Source organism: Chiloscyllium plagiosum, unplaced genomic scaffold (genome assembly GCF_037043375.1).
Source record: "Chiloscyllium plagiosum isolate Xiang-an unplaced genomic scaffold, Cpla_swu_hap1 HiC_scaffold_13, whole genome shotgun sequence".
Lineage (NCBI taxonomy): Eukaryota > Metazoa > Chordata > Chondrichthyes > Orectolobiformes > Hemiscylliidae > Chiloscyllium > Chiloscyllium plagiosum.
The window spans coordinates 68985009-69009237 of record NW_028270151.1 but is presented as its reverse complement, the minus strand read 5'-3'; the positions used below and the strand labels follow the sequence as shown (position 1 = coordinate 69009237).

At 39.6% G+C, this 24229-nt stretch overlaps 1 protein-coding gene across 2 annotated transcripts in view; it reads right to left on the bottom strand.

Annotated features, from left to right (window-relative positions):
- gigyf2 (GRB10 interacting GYF protein 2) overlaps positions 1-24229 on the bottom strand; it is a 254103-nt gene that overhangs the window by 195221 nt on the left and 34653 nt on the right. For both annotated transcript variants that reach the window (XM_087993722.1, XM_087993723.1), the window contains exons 4-5: positions 14329-14424; positions 13582-13690 (exon numbers count right to left, since the gene is read on the bottom strand). In XM_087993722.1, the coding sequence (XP_087849848.1) occupies positions 13582-13690; positions 14329-14424 (205 nt within the window). The remainder of the gene's footprint in view (positions 1-13581; positions 13691-14328; positions 14425-24229) is intronic.

The window sequence follows — 24229 nt, the reverse complement described above, 5'->3', positions numbered from 1 at the left end:
ATTACAAATTATCCACACTGTAGATTAGATTAGATTACATTACAGTGTGGAAACAGGCCCTTCGGCCCAATAAATCCACACCGACCTGCCGAAGGGCCTGTTTCCACACTGTAATGTAATCTAATCTAATCTCCCACCCATACCCCTACATTTACCCCTTACCTAACACTACGGGCAATTTAGCATGGCCAATTCACCTGATCTGCACATCTTTGGACTGTGGGAGGAAACCGGAGCACCCGGAGGAAACCCACGCAGACACAGGGAGAATGTGCAAACTCCACACAGACAGTCGCCTGAGTCGGGAATTGAACCCAGGTCTCTGGCGCTGTGAGGCAGCAGTGCTAACCACTGTGCCACCGTATTTGCACAAGGTTTCCTTTAGGCATCCTGGTTTGACATTCTGTTGATGTTTAACCCCTTTCAACTTTTGCTCTCAAGCAAATAGTTATTTTTGAATAGTGGTGTCGTAACCACTGATAATTTCAGATTTCTTTCAAGAGAAAACAAATAATTTCAGATTTCTTTCAAGAGAAAACAAATCAGAATTAAGGAAGTTCTCACAAAAGTGAACGTTTCTGTCCACTATGCAAATCAAAGGTTTTGACATGTTGCTGGTCACGGTGATTTCCCAAACCTTCACAAAAAACATGCAGGACATAGAGCGCAAACAGTCGCTTGAGAAACAAACTTTAAATATATTATTGATGTGGTAAGAATGAGTGACGAGGAAAGGAGGACTAAGGATACATGGGGAAAGCCGCACCTCAAGTGGCCATGCTCATAAAAATGCAAATCGAATAGCTTTTATTGCGAGACATTGAATATAACCATTCAATGTTCTGGAGAACCTACATCTCAAAATCTCAAAAAACCATAACCACATGTAATACTTGGCAAAGCTAAAACTCATGTTACAATTAATGACCACAACATTTCTCACAAGAGAACAAAAAGGTAATACGAACCTTAACTCTCAAATAATCAAACCAAAACTAAGTATCAAGTCAACCAGAAATCTGCAGTACTGTGCACAGTATCGGTCACTATTTAAAGGAGGGATGCAAATGTCTTGGAGGTAGTTCAGAGAAGGTTTACCAAATTAAGAGCTGGAATAGGTGAGTTAACTTGAAGCAGCCAAGTTTATATCTACTCAAGTTTAGAAGAATAAGATGTGTCTTGATTGAAACATTCAAGATCTTGGGGGGTCTTGAATGGGTTGATGTGGCTTCTTACTGGAAAATCAACAAATGGGGGGTCACTATTCATAAAATGTATTACCTCTGGACAGCCCCAAAAATCTAACCTCAAAAAAGAGAAACGTCCACAAATAAAAAGTTGAGTGCAATGATGCATGCACGTTACATTCTTAGCAAGTGTGCTGTCAACCTCTTGCTTAGTACATGCACAAGGCTCATGCTGTCATTCAATTATTTTTAAGCTTATGCAGAGATTCAGAATGAACAATGGAGGCAATTAGCTGGTAGTTTTTCTCCAATTTTGTTGTTACGCTGAATCTTGACTACATGAAGAAAAAGATCCTAACTACTGGGGTCAGCTGTTACTCAAATCAAAACTTTACAACCATAGTAGTAAGCTTGTTACTGCAACAGACAAAAATAGGAAGCCAATGCCCATGATCAGTTTGAAATTCAATACGAAATTCAGTGTTTACTGGACACATGCTGAAATAACAACAGCTCCATCAGACCAAGTATAAATTTTATAAAATGTTAATTTTTAATTTAAAAAATTTCTACTAAACTGAGTAAATCCAAGCGATCACACTGTCAACCTCTCAGTGCCACAGGATTCTCAGTCCACAGACAGTTTGGTAAATACATTGTCCATTTCCATCAATACCAATAACTGCAGATAAGGACACTGATTTTGATCCTTATAGATAGACTTCATCCCATCCATGTAAAAGGTTCCATTTAAAAGAACAGTCTAATTTTGGCGAGTGGCAGAGGTAAAAGAGCTTGATCTAATGAAGGTGAAACTTGAAAACTGTAGATAAACTTTGCATCAAGATGCACATACTGAGATAAAGTAGGAGAAAGTGAGGACTGCAGATGCTGGAGATCAGAGTTGAAAAATGTGGTGCTGGAAAAACACAGCAGGCCAGGCAGCATCCGAGGAGCAGGAGAATCGACGTTTCGGGCATAAGCCCTTCTTCAGGAATTGCTGAAGGGCTTATGCCCAAAACGTCGATTCTCCTGCTCCTCGGATGCTGGCTGGCCTGCTGTGTTTTTCCAGCACCACATTTTTCAATACTGACATAAAGTACATCAAGTCTGAATTACAACATTACCAACATAAATTAAAACAGGATTTAATCGAAAAATACTGCAGTATTTTACATAGAACACCTCAGAAATTACAAGAGGCCTGCATAGCACAAAATTCTGCTTATTTGCTGTGACAAGTTAGCTGGAATCAGAATCTCAATTGCGTAAAATCCAATAATCAAAAAGTCATTTGAAAAAGGCTCATAGTAATTACCTCCACTACTGAAGGTACCATTTCAGCCTTATTTGTTTGTCTCTTTGTAAACAACACAGCTCTAAAGCTAATGGATACATTTGAATATAACTTGTTACATAAATTGGGTGTGGCCCAAGAAAGAACTGAAAAACTTTTGGTGCATATGCTGAACAAAGGAACCAACTAACATTGTGAAAGAGTGCAAAGTGACTTTTGTTATAATGCTGGCTGTTCTAGAAATGTTCTGGTTTGTCAAAACAGGAGGAGGGTGTTCAGAGCAAGTTACTGGATATAGACTGGCCTGAAGCTTCTCAGTGAGATAGAAGTGCTAAAAAGATTTCCAGATACAGGTACAGAGCATTCAACAGACAGGAAGTCGTCTCATGGTAATTATTTTCATTTAACAGAGCATGGCCGAGGTGCAACTTTTGAGGGCTGTTGGCATTTTTATTAAATTCATTCGTGCGATTGATGCATTAATGCCAATGCCAATATTTACTGCCTGTCTTTATTTACTGCCCTTGAGAAGATGACAACAAGCTGCCTTCTTGAATTGCTCTAGTCCGTATGTATACCAAAATGCTGTTAAGAAAGGAGTTCCAGGATTTTGATCAACTACAGCGAAAGAATGGCAATTTCGTTTCAACACAGATTGGCAAAGCATTTGGAAGAGAACTAGCAGGTGTTTCAGTGTGCACCTGCTCCTTTTTTGAGGTAGAAGTTGCAGGGTTGAAAAGTGCTCTATTTCATTTTTATCCATATGTTTATCTGATGACCATTTAAATGCCCTTAAACGTTGGCGAGTCTACTACTGTGCAGGCAGCGCATTCCGTCTCTCCTACTCTGAGTAAAGAAACTACCTCTGACATCTGTCCTTTATGTATCCCCCCTCAATTTATAGCTATGTCCCCTCGTGCTAGCCATCACCATTAGAGGAAGGCTCTCACTGTCCACCCTATCTAACCCTCTGATTATCTTATAGGTATCAATTAAGTCACCTCAACCTTCTTCTCTAATGAAAACAGCTTCAACTCCCTCAGCCTCTTCTCATAAGACCTTCCCTCCATACCAGGCAACATCCTAGTAAATCTCCTCTGAACCCTTTCCAAAGCTTCCACATCCATCTTATATTGCAGTGACCAGAACTGTACGCAATACTTTTTAGTGCAGCTGCACCGGAGTTTTGTACAGCTGCAACATGACCTCATGGTTCCAAAACTCAATCCCTCTACCAATAAAAACTAACAAACCATATGGCTTCTTAACAATCCTATCAACCTGGGTCCAACTTGCAGTGATCTATGTACACAGACACAAACCTCTCTACTCATCTACACTACCAAGAATCTGACCATTAGCCCAGTACTCTTTAATCCTGTAAATCCTTCCAAAGTGAATCACCTCACATTTTTCCACATTAAACACCATTTGCCACCTCTCAGCCCAGCTCTGCAGCTTATCTACGTTCCTCTGTAACCTGCAACATCCTTCAGCATTATCCACAACTCTACCGACCTTAGTGTCATCCGCAAATTTATTAACCCATCCTTCTACGCCCTCATCCAGGACAGTTATAAAAATGACAAACAGCAGTGGCCGCGAAACAGATCCTTGCAGTACACCACTAGTAACAACTCCAGGATGAACATTTCCCATCAACCAGCACCCTCTCTCTTCTTTCAGCTCGCCAATTTCTGATCCAAACCACTAAATCACACTCAATCCCATGCCTCTAATTTTTTGTAATAATTGACAGTGGAGAAGTTAATCAAAAGCCTTACCGAAATCCATATACATCACATCAACCACTTTACCCTCACCCACCTGTTTGGTCACCTTTTCAAAAGAACTCAATAAAAGGTTGGAGAGGCACAATCTACCCTTCACAAATCCATGCTGACTACCCCTGATCAAGTTATTCCTTTCTAGATGATTATAAATCTTATCTCTTATAACCTTTTCCAACACTTTACCCACCTCGATAACAGTGCTTTTTTCCTGTGTGAATTCTGACAATAATCATCTAGCGCTTCTCCCATCTCTTCTGACTCCACACACAACTTCCCACTACTGTCCTTGATTGACACTAATCTTTCTCATTCTTTTATTCCTGATATACCTATAAAACGCTTTAGGGTTTCCCTTGATCCTATCTGCCAACAACTTCTCACGTCCCCTCCTGGCTCTTCTGATCTCTTTTAGTTTTTTCCTGGCGAGCTTGTAACTCTCAAGCACCATAACTGAGCCTTCACGTCTCATCCTAACATAAGCCTTCTTCTTCCTCTAGAAGAGATACAACTTCTGTAGTAAACCACGGCTCCCTCGCTTGACTACTTCCTCCCTGCCTGACAGGTACATGCTTGTCAAGGACACAGTAGCTGTTCCTTGAATAAGCTCCACATTTCCTCTGTAGTTTTCTTCCCCATCCTATGCATCCTAAATCTTGCCTTCTCGCATCGTATTTGCCTTTCCCCCAGCAATAACTTTTGCCCTGCATTATATACTTACCCCTTTCCATCGCTCAATTGAACAAAACAGAATTGTGGTCACTATCACCAAAGTGCTCACCTACCTCCAATGTAATACTTGGCCAGGTTCATTACCTACTACCAAATCCAGTGTGTGCTTGCCCCTTGTTTGCCTGCTTACATACTGTCAGGAAACCCTCCTGCACACATTGAACAAAAACTACCCCATCTAAACTACTCTATCTTCAGCATTTCCAGTCCATACTTGGAAAGTTAAATCCCCCACAACTACCCTGTCACTCTCGCTCCCCTATCCAGAATCATCTTTGCTATTCTTCCCTCTACATTTCTGGAACTATTTGGAAGCCTATAGAAAACTCCCAACAGGGTGACCTCTCCTTTCCTGTTTCTCATCTCAGCCAATACTACCTCAATAGACGAGTCCTCAAACGTCCTTTCTGCCACCGTAATACTGTCCTTGAGTAACAATGCCACACCACCCCCTCTTTTACCATCTTCTCTGTTCTTACTGAAATATCTAAATCCCAGAACTTGCAACAACCATTCCTGTCCCTGCGCTACCCATGTCTCTGAAATGGCCACAACTTTGAAGTCCCAGGTACCAACCCATGTTGCAAGTTCACCCACCTTATTGTGAATGCCTCTGGCGTTCAAGTAGACACACTTCAAACCACCTTCCTGCGTGCTTGCGACCTTGAAACCTCATTTCTGACCTCACTACTCTCAACCACTGGAACTACATCCCCCTGCTGAATTAGTTTAAGCCGTCTCGAACAGCATTAGCAAATTTCCCCCCCCCCCAGGATATTGGTACATCTCTGGTTCAGGTGTAGAGGTCCCACCTATCCCAAAATGAGCCTCAATTATCGAGGTATCCTAAACCTTCCCTTCTGCACCATCCCCATAGCCATGTGTTCAACTTCTCTCTCCCTATTTCTTGCCTCGCTAGCATGTGGTACGGGCAACAAACCAGAGATAACAACTGTTTATTCTAGCACTAAGCTTCCACCCTAACTCCCTCAATTTCTGCCTTAAATCCCCACCCTTTTCCTACTTATGTTGCTAGTACCTATGTGGATCATGACTTGGGGCTGCTCCCCCTCCCCCTCCTCCTGAAGGATAGAAATCAGTTTCTGGTCAGTCACAACCCCTCTGATATTGACTCAGCAATGGTAGCTGAATATCAAGTGATGATTGGATTCTCATGTTGGAGAAAGTTATTACTTGGTAGTCATGTGGCACAAATGTCACTTCCCACCTATCAGCCTATGCCTCAATATTGTCAAAGTTCTTCTGCATTTGAAGAGTTGCAAAGGGTGCTGAACATTATATGTCTGACCTGACAATGAAGGCAAGGTGATCAGGTAAAGAACACTACTCTGAAGAATACCTGAAATGATACCCTGTGGTTGTGATGCTTGGCCTCCAACAACCATAACCATCTGACATTATACTTGATATAACTCTATTCAGTACAGTGATTAGCCCTTTAAATCCCAGACTCCAGCTTCACTAGGAATCTTTGTGGCATACTCGGTCATATAGTATCAAAGACAATCACATGCACTATCCCTTAGTTAACTACTTTATCCACATCTAGAACAAGGTTTTAGGAGGTCAAGAGTTGAATGAGCTTAGTAGATTCTAAACTGAACATTAGTGAGTATTGACTGACAACATCGTTGACAACATCTTGCATCACTTTGATAAGCAAGAGTAGACTAATATGGCAGTAATATGCTGGATTGATTTTAGCTTTCTTTCTATGGACCTGACATACCAGGGCAATCTTCCAATTTGTCAGGTAGTTGCCAGTGTTGGGGAAAGGCTACGCAAGGGACATAGCTAGTTCTGCAGCATGTGTCCATTGCTGAACTATGGTCAAGGCCACAACCTTGGAGGAAGCAAAGCTGGATCATCATCCACTTTGCACTTCAGGATACATGTTTACAAATGCCTCTGTGTTTTTTTTTTAAATATACTGATATGCTGGCCTCACTCAAAAATGAGGAGATATTTCTGAAGCCGTTTCCTTCTGTTAGTTGTTTAATTGCTTACCATCATGCATGGCTGGATATGGCAAGACTGCAGAGGGACCATTCAGTTCTGTCTAATGTATGCTACTTAGACTTTTTGGCATGCAATTTCTGTGTTGAAAGTGCAATGAGTTTATAGCTCAAATTTAGGTATGCCTAGTTCTGTACCTGATAAGCCCTCCTGCACTTTTCATGAAGCAGGGTGATCTACTGGCACTGTGGTGCTAGATTTGGAAATTTACAAGGTCACGAGGTTACATATTGATGTCGAATATAATTCTGCTAATGGACCATACATCTCATGGATGCCTAGCCTGGAGTTGTTAGATCTGTTTAAAAACCATCACAACATGGAGGAGGATACCCTTACTGTGAAGGCAGACTTTGCCTCCACAAGGACTGTGTCTCTCCTCATTAATGTTACTCAGGGCTGCTGACTATTTCTAGAGTCTTCACTGCTATATCATCAGAATATTCTAAAACACTTCATACCCAATGAAGTACTTTTGAAGTGCACCCTCTCTTACATTATGGGGAAATATGTCAATATGCATAAAGAGCTTTCTTTACTAGAGTTGATTGAGGAACAAGGGTTGGCCAATGCACAAGAAAATATGCCTGCCTTTCTTTAAGCTGAGTCACAGAATTCTTATCAACCTGAACTGAGCAGGGCCTCAGTTTAGCAATCAAAAGACATTTGAACTAGGAAATGTAGGGGAATGGGTCTGGGTGGGTTGCTCTTTGGAAGGTCAGTGTGGACTTGTTGGGCCGAAGGGCCTGTTTCCACACTGTAAATAATCGAAATAATCTAATCAAATGAAAAGACAATACCTCTAACAATGCAACATTATAATCATCAAATCTAAAGTGTGAGCTCAAGACAAGTGAACCACCAAGACACTTGTTCAATTTATGCATCTCTGTTCAATTTATGCATCTCTGCAGCATACAGGACTTGAATCCATAGCTTTATTTTAAAATAATTTTCAAATTTCTACTATGAGGATGTGCATGCTAACTTGCATTTGTATATGCTGAAGTTTCACTGATTCAGTAAATCATTCCAATGATGACACCTAGTGACATGCCGTTAATACTACATACACATATTACTAAACTATGTATACCAGATGCTAATCTGCCATTAAAAAGAGAAGTCTGATATGGCACTAAGGAAGTAAATAGTGAAGCAAGACACATTGATCAGGAAATACATGCAAACTAAATTGTGGCAACTCATGTATCATAAATATAAATTCATGTAGCTAAATTTGTCTGCTACACATTGATCTGTGCACTCAACGTCATTAACTGAAATTTACTTTAACCTGATCCCAGGAGTCTCTTGCTTCACCTTTTTATGGTATGTTGCAGACAAGATACAGACGAACTATTCCATGGTATATAAAATATCAGTGGCAGAAAATTAACACTTTGTTTTTATCTGAGCTATCAACGTATTCTACGGTAAATACTGGAAGCCAAAGTCATTCCTTGACCATTTAACTCATTCCAATATTAAACTAATGGATGCATTTTGGCAACATGGTACTGAAGGCATATGACATGAAGCAGAGCTTTCTAATTTGAATCCAAGGCTGTTAAACACAGAGTTAACCGGTTAAATGCTCTATCATTTTCTTGAAGGTTATTTAACTGAATAGATACAAAAGTTTACATTGAAATAAATTCCACTTTAAATCAAGACTGAAGCCCAGCCTGTAATGAAGATTCTTAACAACTGAGCACACCTATTCCTGCCCAAAATAAATACATAAATGAAACATTTAACTTATAAAATGGAGGTTAATGCAAACTAAACAATTCTTAACTTGATGGCGGATATAAACAACTCATTTTAATCACAAATGTTTAAGGAACAATCTGGGCTGGTTTTACAATTAACAAAGCTACTGCACTCATTGCTGACTCAAAAGAAAGCTGCTCACTAACATCCACCAATCGGTGGATTCCTCCTTTCCTCAGGTTAGGTTATATTTTGTGCCAAGCCAAGGGCATTTCCAGACATCTGACTATATTGATGTCAGCAAGCAAGGAAAACTCTCAGACAATAAACCAAGAAACCAGTAAATAGTAAAATAACCTGTACAAGAAAGATGAGGTGCATCTGATTTGGAAGGGGGCTAATATACTGGCAGGGAGATTTGCTACAGATGCTGAGGCCAGGGAGATAGTACTGAAACGATCAGGGCAGACAGGAACACAGCAGAGAACAAAGTAGGACTGATAAATTAAGCTGTACTTTTTTCAATTGCAAGAAGCATGACAGGTAAGGCAGATGAACTCAGGCCATGGCTGAAAACTTGGGACTGGGATATCATTGCGATTACAGAAATGTGGCTCAGGGATGTACAGAACTGGCAGCTTAATGTTCCAGGGTATAGATGCTACAGGAAGGATAGAAAAGGGGACAAGAGAGGAGTGAGTTGATTAGGGATAACATTACTGCTGTACTTAGGGAGGATATTCCCGAGTACATCCAGGGAAGTTATTTGGGTGGAACTGAGAAATAAGAATGAGATGATCACCTTATTGGGATTGTACTATAGACCCCCCCCCAAATAATCAGCAGGAAATTAAGAAGCAAATTTGTAAAGAGATCTCAGTTATCTGAAAAAAATAGACTGGTAATAGTAGGAAATTTTAAATTTCTAAACATACACTCGAACTGCCACAGTATTAAGGGCTTGGATGGAGAGAAATTTGTTAAGTGCGCACAACAAAATTTTCTGATTTAGTATATGGATGTACCTACTGGAGAAACTTGACCTACACTTTCAGAAATAAGGCAAGGCAGGTGACTGAGGTGTCAGTGGTGAAGCACTTTGGGGGTCAATGTTCATAATTCTCAGTTTCAAAATAGAGATGGAAAAGGAAAGACCAGATCTAAAAGCTAAAGTTCTAAATTACAGGAAGGCTAACTTTGACAGTATTGGACAAGAACCTTCAAAAGTTGATTGGGAGCAGATACTTGAAAGCAAAGGAATGGCTGGGAAGTAGGAAGCCTTCAAACATGAAATAACAAGAGTCGAGAGAAAATATGCTCCTGTTTGGGTGAAGGGCAAGGCTGTGAAGAGTAGGGAATGCTGGATGACCTAAAAAAAGTGAGGTTTTGGTTAAGAAAAATGGAGGAAGCATATGCCAGACAGAGACAGCAGGGATCGAGTAAATTCTTAAAAGAGTATATAGACAGTAGAAGAGGGAAACTTAAGAGAGAAATCAGGAGGACAAAAAGGGGACATGAGATCGCTTTGGCAAATAGGGTTAAGGAGAATTTAAAGAGATTAGACAAATTTATTAAGGACAAAACCTAGGGAGAGAATAGGGCCCCTCAAAGATTAACAAGGCCACTAATGTGTGGAACCGCAGGAGATGGGGAGATATGATAGGAGTATGGTGCATCAGTGTTTACTGTGGAGAAGCTTATGGAGGCTAGAAAACTGGAGAAAATAAATAGCCACATAATGTCCATATTACAGAGGTGGTGGCGTTGAACGGCTTAAAACGCATAAAGGTGTATAAATCCCCATGACCCGATCAGGTGTAACCTAGAAATCTGTGGGAAGCTAGGGAAGTGATTGCTGGGCCCCTTGCTGGGACATGTGTATCATCAAAAGCCACAGGTAAGGTGCCAGAAGGTTGGCTAACATGGTCCTACTATTTAAGGTCAGTCATAAGGAAAAGCCAGGGAACTACAGACCGGTGACCCTGACATCGGTAGTGGGCAAGCTGTTGGAAGGGATCCTGAGAGACAGAATTTACATGTATTGGAAAGGCAAGGATTGATTAGGGATAATCAACATGGCTTTGTGCGTTGGAAGCTGTGTCTCACTGACTTGAGTTTTTTTAAAGTAACAAAGTGGATTGATGAAGGCAGAGCAGTGGATGTGACCTAAATGGACTTCAGTAAGGCACACGACAAGGTTCCTCACGGTAGACGGGTTAGCAAAGTTACATCACACGGAATACAGGGACAACTAACCATTTCAATTCAGAACTGGCTCAAAGGTATAAGACAGAGGATGGTGGTGGAGGGTTGTTTTTCAGAGTTGAGGCCTGTGACCCATCAGTGTGTCACAAGGATCGGTGCTGGGTCTGCTGTTTTTTGTCATTTATATAAATGATTTATATATGAAGACAGGAGGTATGGTTAGTAAATTTGCAGATGACATCAAAACTGGTGGTGAAGTGGACAGCTAAGAAAGTTACCTCAGAACAACGGAACCTTGATCAGATGGGCTGGTGGGCCAAGGAGTGCCTGATGGAGTTGAATTTAGATAAATTTGAGGTGCTGCATTTTGGAAAGGCAGATTAGGGCATTACACTTAATGGTAAGATCCTGGGAAAGGTAGCTGAACAAAGAGACCTTGGAGGGCAGGTTCATAGTACCTTGTAAGTAGAGTCACAGGTAGACACAGTATAGTGAAGGCAGCGTTTGGAATGCTTGCCTTTATTCGTCAGTACATTAGGAGTTAGGTGGTCATGTTGTGGCTGTACAGGACATTGGTTAGGCCACTACTGGAATACTGTGCGAGATTCTGGTCTCCCTGCTACGGGAAACATGGTGTGAAACTCGAGAGGGTTCAGAAAAGTTATAAAAAGATGTTGCCACGGTTGGAGGGTTTGAGTAATAGGGAGAGGCCGAGTAGGCTGGAGCTATTTTCCTTAGAGTATAGGAGGCGGAGGGGTGACTTTATAGAAGTTTATAAAATCATGAGGGGCATAGATAGGGTAAAGAATCAACGGTAGGGGTGACCAAAACTCGAGGGCATAGGTTTATGATGAGAGGGGAACAATTTAAAAAGAACCTAAGGGGCAACGTTTTCACGCAGAGGGTGGGGTGTGTATGGATTGAGCTTCCAACGGAGTGGGTGGAGGCTGGTATAATTACAACATTTAAAAAGGCATCTGAATGGGAATATGAATAGGAAAGAGTTTAGGGGGAGATGGGCAAATCAGGTCGCTGGCTTCCTGATGATAAAGGAGCAGCACTCCGAAAGTTTGTACTTTCAAATAAACCTGTTGGACCATAACCTGTTGTGATTGTTAAGCATTTTAAATCAAATTTCTACCAAAAATGTGGGTTTCCATTCCTTAATGGAGAAATATAGCATTCCTGAATATATAGGATGTTCTGGACAATATTTAATAATCAATTTAGAACACTTATCAAAAACATAGGTTCAACTCATTCAATAAGATGCTGCCTTTAAAGGTTTTTGCAGTCTGACTAATGGTGTAAAGATGAACATCTTTGGCATTCTGACTGTCCTAATTGCACTTATGGAAATTGACAAAAGCAAAGGCTTTAGAGAAACACAGAATTTCTGGATTTCTATATCACTTCACCCACATGCAGACCTCCTGAGGATTGTCTGAATCAAAGCAGTAATGATGTCAACACTGAGTTTACCACTACGAGGCACAGGCCCATTTAGTTGTACTGAGTATCCTTAGGGAGAAATAATCACTGGGCTGCACAAAGTATAAATTACACACACAAATGTAATTGATAAATACAAGTACTGGTGAAAAAAGGACCTAACTTCTGAACAGGACTTTGTTCTGCTCTATTTTATATTGTTTATTTTCTTTCGTTTATTGGACCAGGATAGCACTAGAAGATTTTACTTTAACAGCTGACAATGCAGAACGGTCAGGCAATAAAACACCACAGGCACTTAATTAAGAAGCAAAGAATGGTATAGTAAAGAAAGGGGCTATTTAGCCCATCAAGATTGCTCAGCTCTTTTGAACAGCAATACAGTTAATCCCATCCTTTCTCCATATCCTTGCAATATATTGTCCCTTTTAGGTGTTTCTCAAATTCTTATTTAACAACTATTGGATCAGTATCTGTCATGCTACTAGGCAGTACATTCTAAATCCTAACCTCTCAAAACATTTTTCTGTGTGCTTTCTCATAGCATTGTTAGAAATTCAGAGGAAAGTAGTCCAAATTTGGCTGCTTAGTTACATGTTGAACAAATACCATATTCCACTCAGCAGGAAATAAAATATGTCTACCTCTTATTGTCCTGGCCCAAATATATGTTGTACATGGTCCTTTACTTTGCATCTGGCCCATGCTGTACCTCACCTGGGAGTACTTGATGTCAATACTGGGTATCAAAGTAGAAAAACAAAAAAAGTTTTACATTACTCCTGAAGCGTTTTAATGGAAACACTTGCGGCAAATTCCGTTCTTACTGCTATCATTACTTATCACTCAAGCACAATATACATGGTCACTGAAATAAAAGCAAAATTCTGTCGATACCAAAGGTAAAAACAAAGCGCTAAAAAACCTCAGCAGGCCTGGAAGCATCAAAGAGGTACAGACTTAACATTTCGAATTGAATATGAATCTTCTGAACACAATTCTGAAGAAGCATACTCAACTCAAAACATTCCCACAGGCGCTGCCAGATCTACTGAGTATTTCCAGTGTTTTCAGTTTTTATTACACATTGGAATGGAGCTGTATAAATTGTTGAGCCCATCAAGTGGCACATTCAAATACTGAATATTAAGTTTTTTACACTTACCTCTACCTCTTGAGGAACTTCTACCTCTTGGTGCCCCAACCACAGTTCCTCCACCTCGTCCCATTAATCTCAGTACTGCTGTACTATTTACAGACATAGAAAAATTTCTCTAATGGGTTTAAATAAAAAACAAAATTAAGCCAATTAATGTATTATTTTGTGATTGTTACAAGTGAAGTCTGAAGAATTATTTATTTCAATGATATTGAACCTTAAACACCTGAGAAACATCTCAAATCTAGGCAATATACTATATCCAGTTCCAACTAATAGCAATACACTCATTCATATTGATTTAACTAAAAAGGCATATTTTCATTCAGGAAAATGTCTTCACTTAGCCTATAGCTATGACTCAAGGTAAGTTAATTTGAAATGACCTCAAAAAATATTTTCTCAAATTGCTTTGAACAAAATCATTAATTCTAGTAACAAAAGATATTTTAGATAAGATTTACTTCTACATCATAAATAGGTCTGCTTGATTTACATAAGCATCACTGTAATATGCAGCTTTTTGGTCACTATTCCTTTCCTCCTTCCTGCCCATTTATGTATCAGGCCCAACAGGCTGATATTTGTAGAGCTAATATAATCCTAACTAACATGGAACAACACTGGATTGCTAAAAATTAACAGTACACCATCCTTAAAAGTTCCACAAACATTGTATACAGAACAGAGTAAATAAAAAGCCAATCCCCTTTAAAAGGAAAATAATTATTTGTATCATCATAAATCACTCACCTGTTCTTCTTCTGTAAATGGCACAAGTGCTAAAGGTGGTAGGGGCTCCTCTTGTAAAATAGGAAGAAACTCCTTATCAGTTAGATCTACAGGAATCTAAATTAGATAATAAAATTGAAGTGCTAAATAGAATGAAACAGACAGTTTTGTTTTACATGCCTGCTTTAAATAAAGGATTATAGACAAGACTGGAGCCAGTACAACTACTTGCTGCACAGTCAGATTTTAAAATGTGGAAGTTAAAACTAAACAAGTAGAAACAAAAATTATGAGCAAATTAGTATATTGACTGCAACAGTATGTCCAGCTATTCCTTCGTGCAAGACATCAAAAGGATGCCTCAACCTGAAAATAGCTACACAAAGCTGTCCATGTGCAAAATGGCCTAGCGATTTAAAATCACACTCATTTGGTCAAGAGTCAGGCCTTGAGGATCTGAACGTGGCTGAAAAACGCTGCAGACACTGACATTATAATGTCTGCTAATGTTCTTAGTTTACTGGAGGTTACTACCTTACTCAGGTATTCAAATGGTTTCTTGAAATCAGGTTGTAAGTTTGCTCGCTGAGCTGGAAAATTTGTTCTCAGATGTTTCATCACCATGCTAGGGTAACATTATCAGTGAGCTTACGTTGAAGCACTGGTGTACTGTCCCGCTTTTTATTTGTTTGTCTTGGTCTGTTGTGGTGGATAATATCACTTGTCTGTTGCAATATATATAAAATATCCTGCAGGGTATTTTATATATACTGCAACAGACCAAGATACAAAGGAAATTACCCACCAGGATACATTAGCACCAACTAGCCACCAAAAGACATGACCAACTATCACTCATATCCTTACACACAGACGAGGAACACCAGTTAGAGTGGGACAATCCATCCATCCTAGGGCAGGCTAAACAAAGACATGCACTGGAATTCCTAGAAGCCTGCCATTCAAACCAGAACTCTATCAACACACATGAATTTGGACCCCATTTACCAACCTTTCAGAAGAACCACCAAAGTGTTATCACGCACTACAACAGACCAAGATACACAAATAGAAAGCAGGACAGTATACCAGTGCTTCAACTGAAGGTCACCAATGATGTTACCTAGCACGGTGACGAAACATCTGAAAACAAATCTTCCAGCTCAGTAAGCAACCTTAAAACCTGAACCACAATCTTGACAAAGTAAAACAGCAAAGCAGCAGTGAGGGAAATGGCAATCAAAGTGACGCAGGAACATACGGAGGATACAAACTTCAGAGCACACCTGCTGATGCAGCTAGAGGTTACTAAAGTAATACACAGAAAGAATTAAAGGCAGTCTGAATGCAAACAGCATTCTTACAAGTTAAATAAATCAATGACATATTCAGCCAGAGAACGTTCAATAAGGGATGAGAAAGTTCAAGGGTATTCAACATTTAGCAAGCATTAGCAAAAGATCAAAACATTAATGAGAGAATCTTAGATCAGAAAATCATAATATACAGTCAGTTTGGGAGAAGCTAAGACACAGAACGGGATAGCAAGTGTGTAGTTGTGTGCAGGTCATTACCAACAGTAGTTGGAATGTAGGACCTAATATAAATTAGGAAATGAGGGATGCATGCTACAAGAGTAAATAATAAATATGGGGGATCTCAATAAATGTAGAATTTTATATTTATTTGAGAATAGAAAGAGGAACGCTCTGGTATCCAAAAAAATGAAAAAAGTGATGTTAGGATGTTATTCTGCTGTGTTTCAAAATCTATTGAATTGGTTTGTTCTATTTCATTTTCATTACTTTTATACAATAAATTTTGCTTTATTGTTTAAGTTAAACACGCAGCCTTGCACACTTGTGTTCCACTGAAAGACCACTATGTTAATTTAAAACAAAATGATCCATCAAGCCAGATTTCAGGCTGGGATCTGACTTGTCAATAGCGACATGAGCTGGGATATCAAGTGCCTGTTCTTGCAGGATTTGATTTCATTGGATTTAAGGAGGATCTGTGAGATAAAGATCATGGCACAAATTTTGAAGATGGCTTTCAATATTGTCAGTTTTCTGAAAGTGCAAGATTTATAGGTGGATTGAAATATCTGGTTACAGTTAAACTAAGAACATTAGCAGACAAATTGAAGGCAAAAGTAAAGATGTAGTAAGGAGATTCTTCAAGCGATTATTCAACATTTAGAATTGGAGTAAGGGAAACATGAAATTGAGGTGTCACAGCCAAAAGTAGGTAAGACATAGCTAGAAATGAAAATCTTGAGTTGGAGAAAAAGAAATGAAAATACTTGAATTCAAAGAAAAACAAAGGAAGGAGGAATTTTAAAAACTTGAACCCCAAAGAGACAGGGCTATTAGACATGATTTGGCCAAAGGAAAACTAAGAGTAAGGAAAGAAGAAGGTGGAAGTAATTCAGAGGAGGATTCTGATTCCACTAAAACAACAAACAAGCAGGGAAGTTTCCTGGCTAACATGGGAAGTCTCAGCAATGCAAAAGGTTTCTTTGATTTAGAAAAAAAGTCGGAACCTACAAAAGAATATGACCTTGTTTTTTTGAGCCTGATCAGCTAAGTGAGCGATTTTCAAGACTTCTAAAACTTCTAAACCTTAATCTGTTTTTTTTCTGTAAATTTATAATTGGGAATAAGGTAAGGACAACTTTTTTTCTTATGTTTATACTGTGATCTGTCTCTTGATTGATTTTTTAGTAAGGATTGGTATTAAGTTATCCCAAAGTGATAGTGAGGGAAAAAAACCTCAGGCTGATACAGTAGATAGGTGCAGCAAGTCCAACCGTCAGGCAGACAAGAGCTTGGCAGAGAACGAGATAAACTGATAAATTAAACTGGATTTATTTCAACGAAAGAGATCTAACCGGGCAAGTATTGAACTCAGGGCATGGCTGGGAACATGGGACTGGGACAACGCCGCTATTACAGAAATGTAACTGAGGGAGTGGACAGGTCTGGCAGCTTAATGGTTCCAAGGTTGAGTTGCTTTTTAAAAGGATAGAAAGGGAGGCAAGAAAAGAGGGGCAAGAGGCATTTTTGGTTAGGGGGAACGTTATGCTGTATTTAGGCAGGATATTCCTGGGAGATCAACCAATGAAGTTATATGGGTGGAACTTAAAAATAAGAAGGGGGTGATCACCTTGTTGGGATTGCATTATAGGTCCCCAATAATCATTGGGAAATTGTGAAGCAAATATGTAAGGGGACTTCATATATCTGTAAGGGAAAAAAAAAGTTTTAATAGTACAGGGATTTTAACTTTCCAAACATTGACTGGGACAGTGTTCAGAGCTTAAACAGGGAGGAATTTGTTAAGTGTGGATAAAAAAACTTTCTTATTCATTATGTGGATGTATCTAGAGAAGGAGCAATACTTGACGTTCTGCTGGGAAATAAAGCAAGGCAAGTGACTGAGGTGTCAATGGGGGAGCACTCTGGGGCAAGTGATCATAATTCTATTAATTTTAAAATAGTTGATAGAACTGATCAAAAAGTCAAAGTTCCAAATTGGAGCAAGGAAATGTTTGACAGTATTAGGCAGGAACTTTCAAGTTGTTTGGCATAGGCTATTTGTAAGTAAAGGGACGGTTGGGAATTGCAAGGCCTTTAAAAATGAGATCATGAGAGCTCAGGAGATAATATGTTCCTGTTAGTGTGAATGACAAGGCTGTCAGGTATACGGAATGCTGGATGACTAGAGAAATTAAGGCTCTAGTCAAGAAAAAGGAGGCAGGCATCAGGTATTGACAGCTGGGATCAAGTAAATCCCTAACAAAAGAGTATAAGAGCAGGAGGAGTATACTTGAGGGAAATCAGAAGGGCAAAAAGGGGACATGAGACAGCTTTGGAGATTCCAAAGAGATTCTACAAATACATGAAGGACAAAAGAATAACTAAGGAAAGAATGGGACCCCATAAAGATCAACAAGATCATCTATGTGTGGAAGCACAGGAGACTGGGGAGATACTAAATGAATATTTTGCATCAGTATTTAATATTGAGAAAGCACATGGAAGTTAGGGAACATTGGGGAGAAAAATAGAGATGTCTTGAAAAGAGTTCATATTACATGATAGGAGATTCTGGTGTTAAAATACAAAAGATAGATAAATCCCTGGGACCTGATCAGGTGTTCCCAGAATTTTGTGGGAAGCTAGGGAAGTGATTGCTGGGTGCCTCACTAAGATATTTGCAATATCGATAGCGATGGGTAAGGTGCTAGAAGACTTGAAATTGACTAACGTGCTTCCATTATTTAAGAAAGGCTGTAGCGAAAAGCCAGGGGAACCATTGACCGGTGAGCCTGACATCAGTGGTAGGTAAGTTGTTGGAGGGGATTCTGAGGGAAAGATTTGCATGCATTTGGAAAGGCAAGGACTGATTAGGGATTGTCAGCATGGCTTTGAGCATGGGAAGTTTTGTCTCACTTGACTGAGTATTTTTGAAGAGGTGACAAAGAAATTGACGAAGGCAGAGTGGTAGACGTTGTCTATATGGATTTCAAAGCATTTGACAAGGTTCTGCATGGTAGACTGGATAATAAGGTTAGATCACATGCGATCCGGGGGAGCTAGCCAACTGGATGCAAAATTGGCTTGAAGGTAGGAGACAGTGTGGTGGTGGTGGACTGTTGTTTGGACAGCTGGCCTGTGGCCAGTGGTGTACCGCAAGGATCAATACTGGGTCCACTGCTTTTCATAATTTTATATAAATAATCTGGACGTGAAGACAAGAGATATGGTTAGTAAGTTTGCAGATGACACCAAAATTAGTGGTGTAGTGGACAGTGAAGAAGATCTCAGAGTACAACAGGACCTTGAACAGATGGGCCAAAGAGAGGTAGATGGAATTTAATTTAGATAAATGTGAGATGCGGGCATTTTGGTAAGGCAAATCAGGACAGAACTTATACAGTTAATGACAGGGCTGAAAGAAGTGTTGCTAAACAAAGAGACCTGAGTTGCAGGCGAATAATTCCATGAAAGTGGAGTTGCAGGTGGACAGGGTAGTGACACGCTTGCCTTCACAGGTCATAATACTGAGTTTAGGAGTTGGGATGTCACGTTGTGGCTGTACAGGATATTAGCGAGATGACGTTTAGAACACTGTACAATTCTGGTCACCCTTCATCAGGAAGGATGTTGTTAAACTTGAGCGCGGAAAAGATTTACAAGGATAATGTCAGGACTGGAGCATTTGAGCTGTAGGGAGAGGCTGAACAGGCTAGGGATTTTTTCCCTTGAGCATCAGAAATTGAGGGCTGACCTTATAAAATCATGAGGGGCATGGATAGACAAGGTCCTTTTTCTAGGGTAGGGGAGCCCAAACCTAAACAGCATAAGTTTAGGGTGAGAGAGGCAAGATTTAAAAAAGGACCAGAGGGGTAATTTGTTCATGCAGAGAGTAGTGCATGTATGGAACAAGCTGCCAAGAAAGTGGTGCAGGCAGGTACAATTACAACACTTAAAACGCATTTGGATGGGTATATAGTTTACAGAGATACGAACGAAATGCTGGCAAATGGAACTAGGTCCGATTAGGATGTCTGTTCGGCACAAATGAGTTGGATCAACCAGTCTGTTTTCAAGTTGTATAACTCTATGATTCTATGACAATAAGAAACAAACCTAAATCAGACATCTGTGGAATTTGCAAGAGGACAAAGTAATGCCATGAGATCAGTGGCTTTGATCACTAAAGCGAGAGAAAAATTGAGAACGTAAGGGTAATTATGATATGGAAGAATTTCGAAATAGCAGATAGAAGAGGTATTCTACTGAAGAGGAGTGATACCAGACTCGGAACATTAACTCGATTTCATTCTCTACAGACCGGCTGAGTTTCTCCAGTATTCTGTTTCTTTAAGATTTTCAGCACTAGTAGTATTTTGTTTTTATTCAAAATATTGAGTCACACTGGAGCAAGTCAGTCACTGTTGCTGGCTGTTGACACTATTTATCTTCGAGGGGAAAATGAAGCATAAAAAGATTGAGTGTTGGCATTTGCGGAGGTTACAAACCAGTCTCACTATACAGAGCTGGATTAGGAGACAATTAGTTAACAACCAAGTCTTGTAGGAGTAATTTAGCAATTTCCGGTGGAAGGAACAAATTTTAATTTTGGGAAATAACCTGGCAGATTCAAGAACACCAGTCACACTAGGCATGTTTGAATAACTAGTAGAGGTAAAAGAAATCGAAACATGGCATGAGGAATACCTTGGATTGCTTCCTGGCTGTGTTGCAACAGGATCTCAAGTTTCAAAGAATTAGACAGGAAGAAGAGGTGGTGATGAAACAGGGATATGATTCAGAAATTCAGTTACATTTTTAAAGAATACATGTTTTGAAAATGAAACTAAAAAAGATGAAGGCAAAGAGAATGAATCTGATATGTTTAGCTCATCATCTTTACAGAAATGCACCATACCGATTTTTAACTGAAAGAGTTACACCAAATTGACTGGATGTTATTACTTGGAAGACAAAGTACTAGTGAGGAAAAGGGAGCCAATGAAAAATAGGCAGTGGTCCATCAGGTGGAAAGCCATCTTCAAATTGTAACAAAATTTGCAAGTGACTCTCAAAATTCCAATGGTAAGTCAGCCAGGCAATGGGGAAAACATTTCTATTGGCTAAGATGAGATAAAAGATATGGTCAAACTTTGCTAGATATGCCATACACGTCAGGTAATGGGGTAATCCCAAATAATTAAACCTACACCTTCAATTTGATACCAGTCTTCGAAGAACAATTTAACAGGGTCTCGAAATTGTGCATAATCTACACCTATAACCAGGAATGGAAATAGATATCTTTTAACAATGACAAATGCTTCTACAAGATGTCCTGAAGCAGTGCCTGCTAGAAAAATTAGTGTAAAGTGTCACTGGAAAAGTGCTCATTTTTTTCTAAATGAGATATGGATTACCCCAATCAGGTTAAAGATGAAATTTTACACAAATATTCAAAGAAATTACCAGTAATTTAGGAATAAAACAATTTGCATCTTCTGCCTGTCAAACACAAAATTTCAAAGGCACTGGAAAGATGGCATCAAACTTTGAAGATTATGATTAGAACTCTGTCAATAACATCCTTGGGATAAGAGAATTCCTTTGTTACCGTTTGTTATTAGGATCAGGATTCCATCCTTTTGAAGTACTTGATTGTTTATTTGATTAAAGAGAAATTGATAAATCAAAGTTGAGACTATGCTGCCAGCCTGAGCTTTGAATTTCAAAAGGGACTGACCACAGCATGCAAGTTAGCCAAAAAGCACTAGAAGGGTGCCGAACATGTAAATTGGAACAAATTAAAAGGGAATTTAAACTTTTGAACAAATGTGTGTGCCAGTGGAAAAAGGGGGATTGAAGGATTTAAAAAAGCATGTTTTAAAGGGCTGTGCATTCACTGAGCAAGAGTTGTGCATGGAGTGAAGGAGAAAGAGATAGCGACTTGATCAGCATCTAAAAGTTGGAATTTTTTGGGATGGGAAGAATGGGGAAGGGCAAAGAGCAAAACAAGCTGCACAGTGGTTAGCACTGCTGCCTCACAGCGCCAAGGATCCGGGTTCGATTCCAGCCTTAAGTGACTGTTTGTGCGTGAAGTGTGCACAGTCTCTCAATCTCTACATGGGTTTCTGAGTGGCCGGTTTCCACCTACAGTCCAAAGATGTGCAGGTTAGGTGGATTGGCCATGCTAAATTGTCCCATAGCGTCCAGGGGTGAGAGGCTAGGTGGATCAGCCGTGGTAAATGTGGGTTTATACAGACAGGATTGGGGGATAGATCTGGGTGGAATGCTCCTCTGAGGGACAGTGCAGACTCGATGGATCTTATCAAATTAAAAACTATGTAAATTAAGCAGTCAGCACGCAAGATGGAAGAAAGAAGCAACAAGTGTGTCATGTTAAAAAGATGATGGGATCGATACGCAGGAGAAAATACATTTACAATAATCAAAGGCATTGAAAGCAAAATAAAAATCAGAATAATTGAAGAATCAAAAATTGAAAGTTAAAATATTGACCCTTTTCAGCAATCAGATGGGATAACTCAGACATATTTAGAAGTTTATATAGCTTATATCTTCCAGATAATGTTCAATGTGACTTACAAAGACGAGAATCAAAATTGGCTTATATGCACTGGCCAAAAATAATTTTTTTTTTTGACTATTCATGATGTTGATATAGCAAATGCTTTATCTATAAAGCAATATCCTTAAACTCAATCCAGAAAACTGAACTCAAGAATGGAAGGACATCAAGACCATGACATTATTAAATCTAGTGCTCATAGCTAGAGTTCACTTACTGCGATGGTGACAAAACCACAACAATTCTTTTTTACCTATCAAAGGCAACATGGTAACAAAAGCAGACAAATATCCTATTTCAAGACTGGAGGATAGAAGTAAACAGACTGAACACATGGTTCATAACCAAAATCTAAATGGATATTGGCAAGTTCCATTGACTGATACAGCCAAAAAGAAAACTGGCTTTGATAATACCGGATGGAAATTACCAATAGAAGATCGTGCTGTTTGGAATGAAAAAATACAGTTCGAACTATTATTAATAGTTAATAAGTTAATGTAACTGTGTATTTTACATAAATGATTTGGTTTGCTTTCAGTCAAGTGTGCAAAGAACATTTACACTATCTGACTGAACTGTTCGATCAGCTACAAAAAGTCAATTAGTTATAAATCCAGATGAGTGAACTTGTCAAAGCAAAAGTGACAATTCGGCCAACTGTGGGATAAGGACAAGCAGCATATCATGAAGTGAAAGCAAGCACTATTTTGGATTATTTTCATTTCATTTCATCTTCTGTATTTTTTGATGGAGACTGAAATGGAAAATGGAATGTTTTAAAAGGGATTGAGAAAGGACTGACTGAATTTTTAAAAATAAGATATCGAAACTCATTGTGTCGGGTGCTTATACTGCTCCTTTACTCACAAAATAGCTGAAGCTGATTGTAGACAGCCCAACACCAGAAAGTGCATGCAGTGCAGGATATGGCAGTCAACAAACTGGCAACTGGCTTGTGCAATTTGAACAGTTTACAACAAATTTACATTTCTTTCAGAAAGGAATCACCAGCCAGAAAAGTGATCCAATCATGACCAACGTAAAAGTGAGCTGAAAATGTGTTGCTGGAAAAGCGCAGGTCAGGCAGCATCCAAGGAGCAGGAGAATCGACGTTTCGGGCATGAGCCCTTCTTCAGGAACACATTCCTGAAGAAGAGTTCATGCCCAAAACGTTGATTCTCCTGCTCCTTGGATGCTGCCTGACCTGCTGCGCTTTTCCAGCAACACATTTTCAGCTCTGATCTCCAACATCTGCAGTCCTCACTTTCTCCTAACGTAAAAGTGAACATTGTATTAGAACAAAGAGGCTCAGAATATTGCCAAAATGGTACTAAGCTGGCAGCTTGGGAACATTCTTAAGACCATAAGAAATAGGAGTGGAAGTAAGGCCAATCGGCCCATCGAGTCCACTCCGCCATTCAATCATGGCTGATTGGCCTTTCAACGCCACTTACCCACACTCTCCCCGTATCCCTTAATTCCTTGCGAGATTAAGAATTTATCAATCTCTGCCTTCAAGACATTTAATGTCCCAGCCTCCACTGCACTTCATGGCAGTGAATTCCACAGGCCCACCACTCTCTGGCTGAAGAAATGTCTCCTCATTTCTGTTCTAAATTGACCCCCTCTAATTCTAAGGCTGTGCCCACAAGTCCTAGTATCCGCACCTGACAGAAACAATTTTCCAGCATCTACCCTTTCTAAGCCATGAATTATCTTGTAAGTTTCTATCAGATCTCCCCTCAACCTTCTGAACTCTAACGAATATAATCCCAGGATCCTCAGCTGT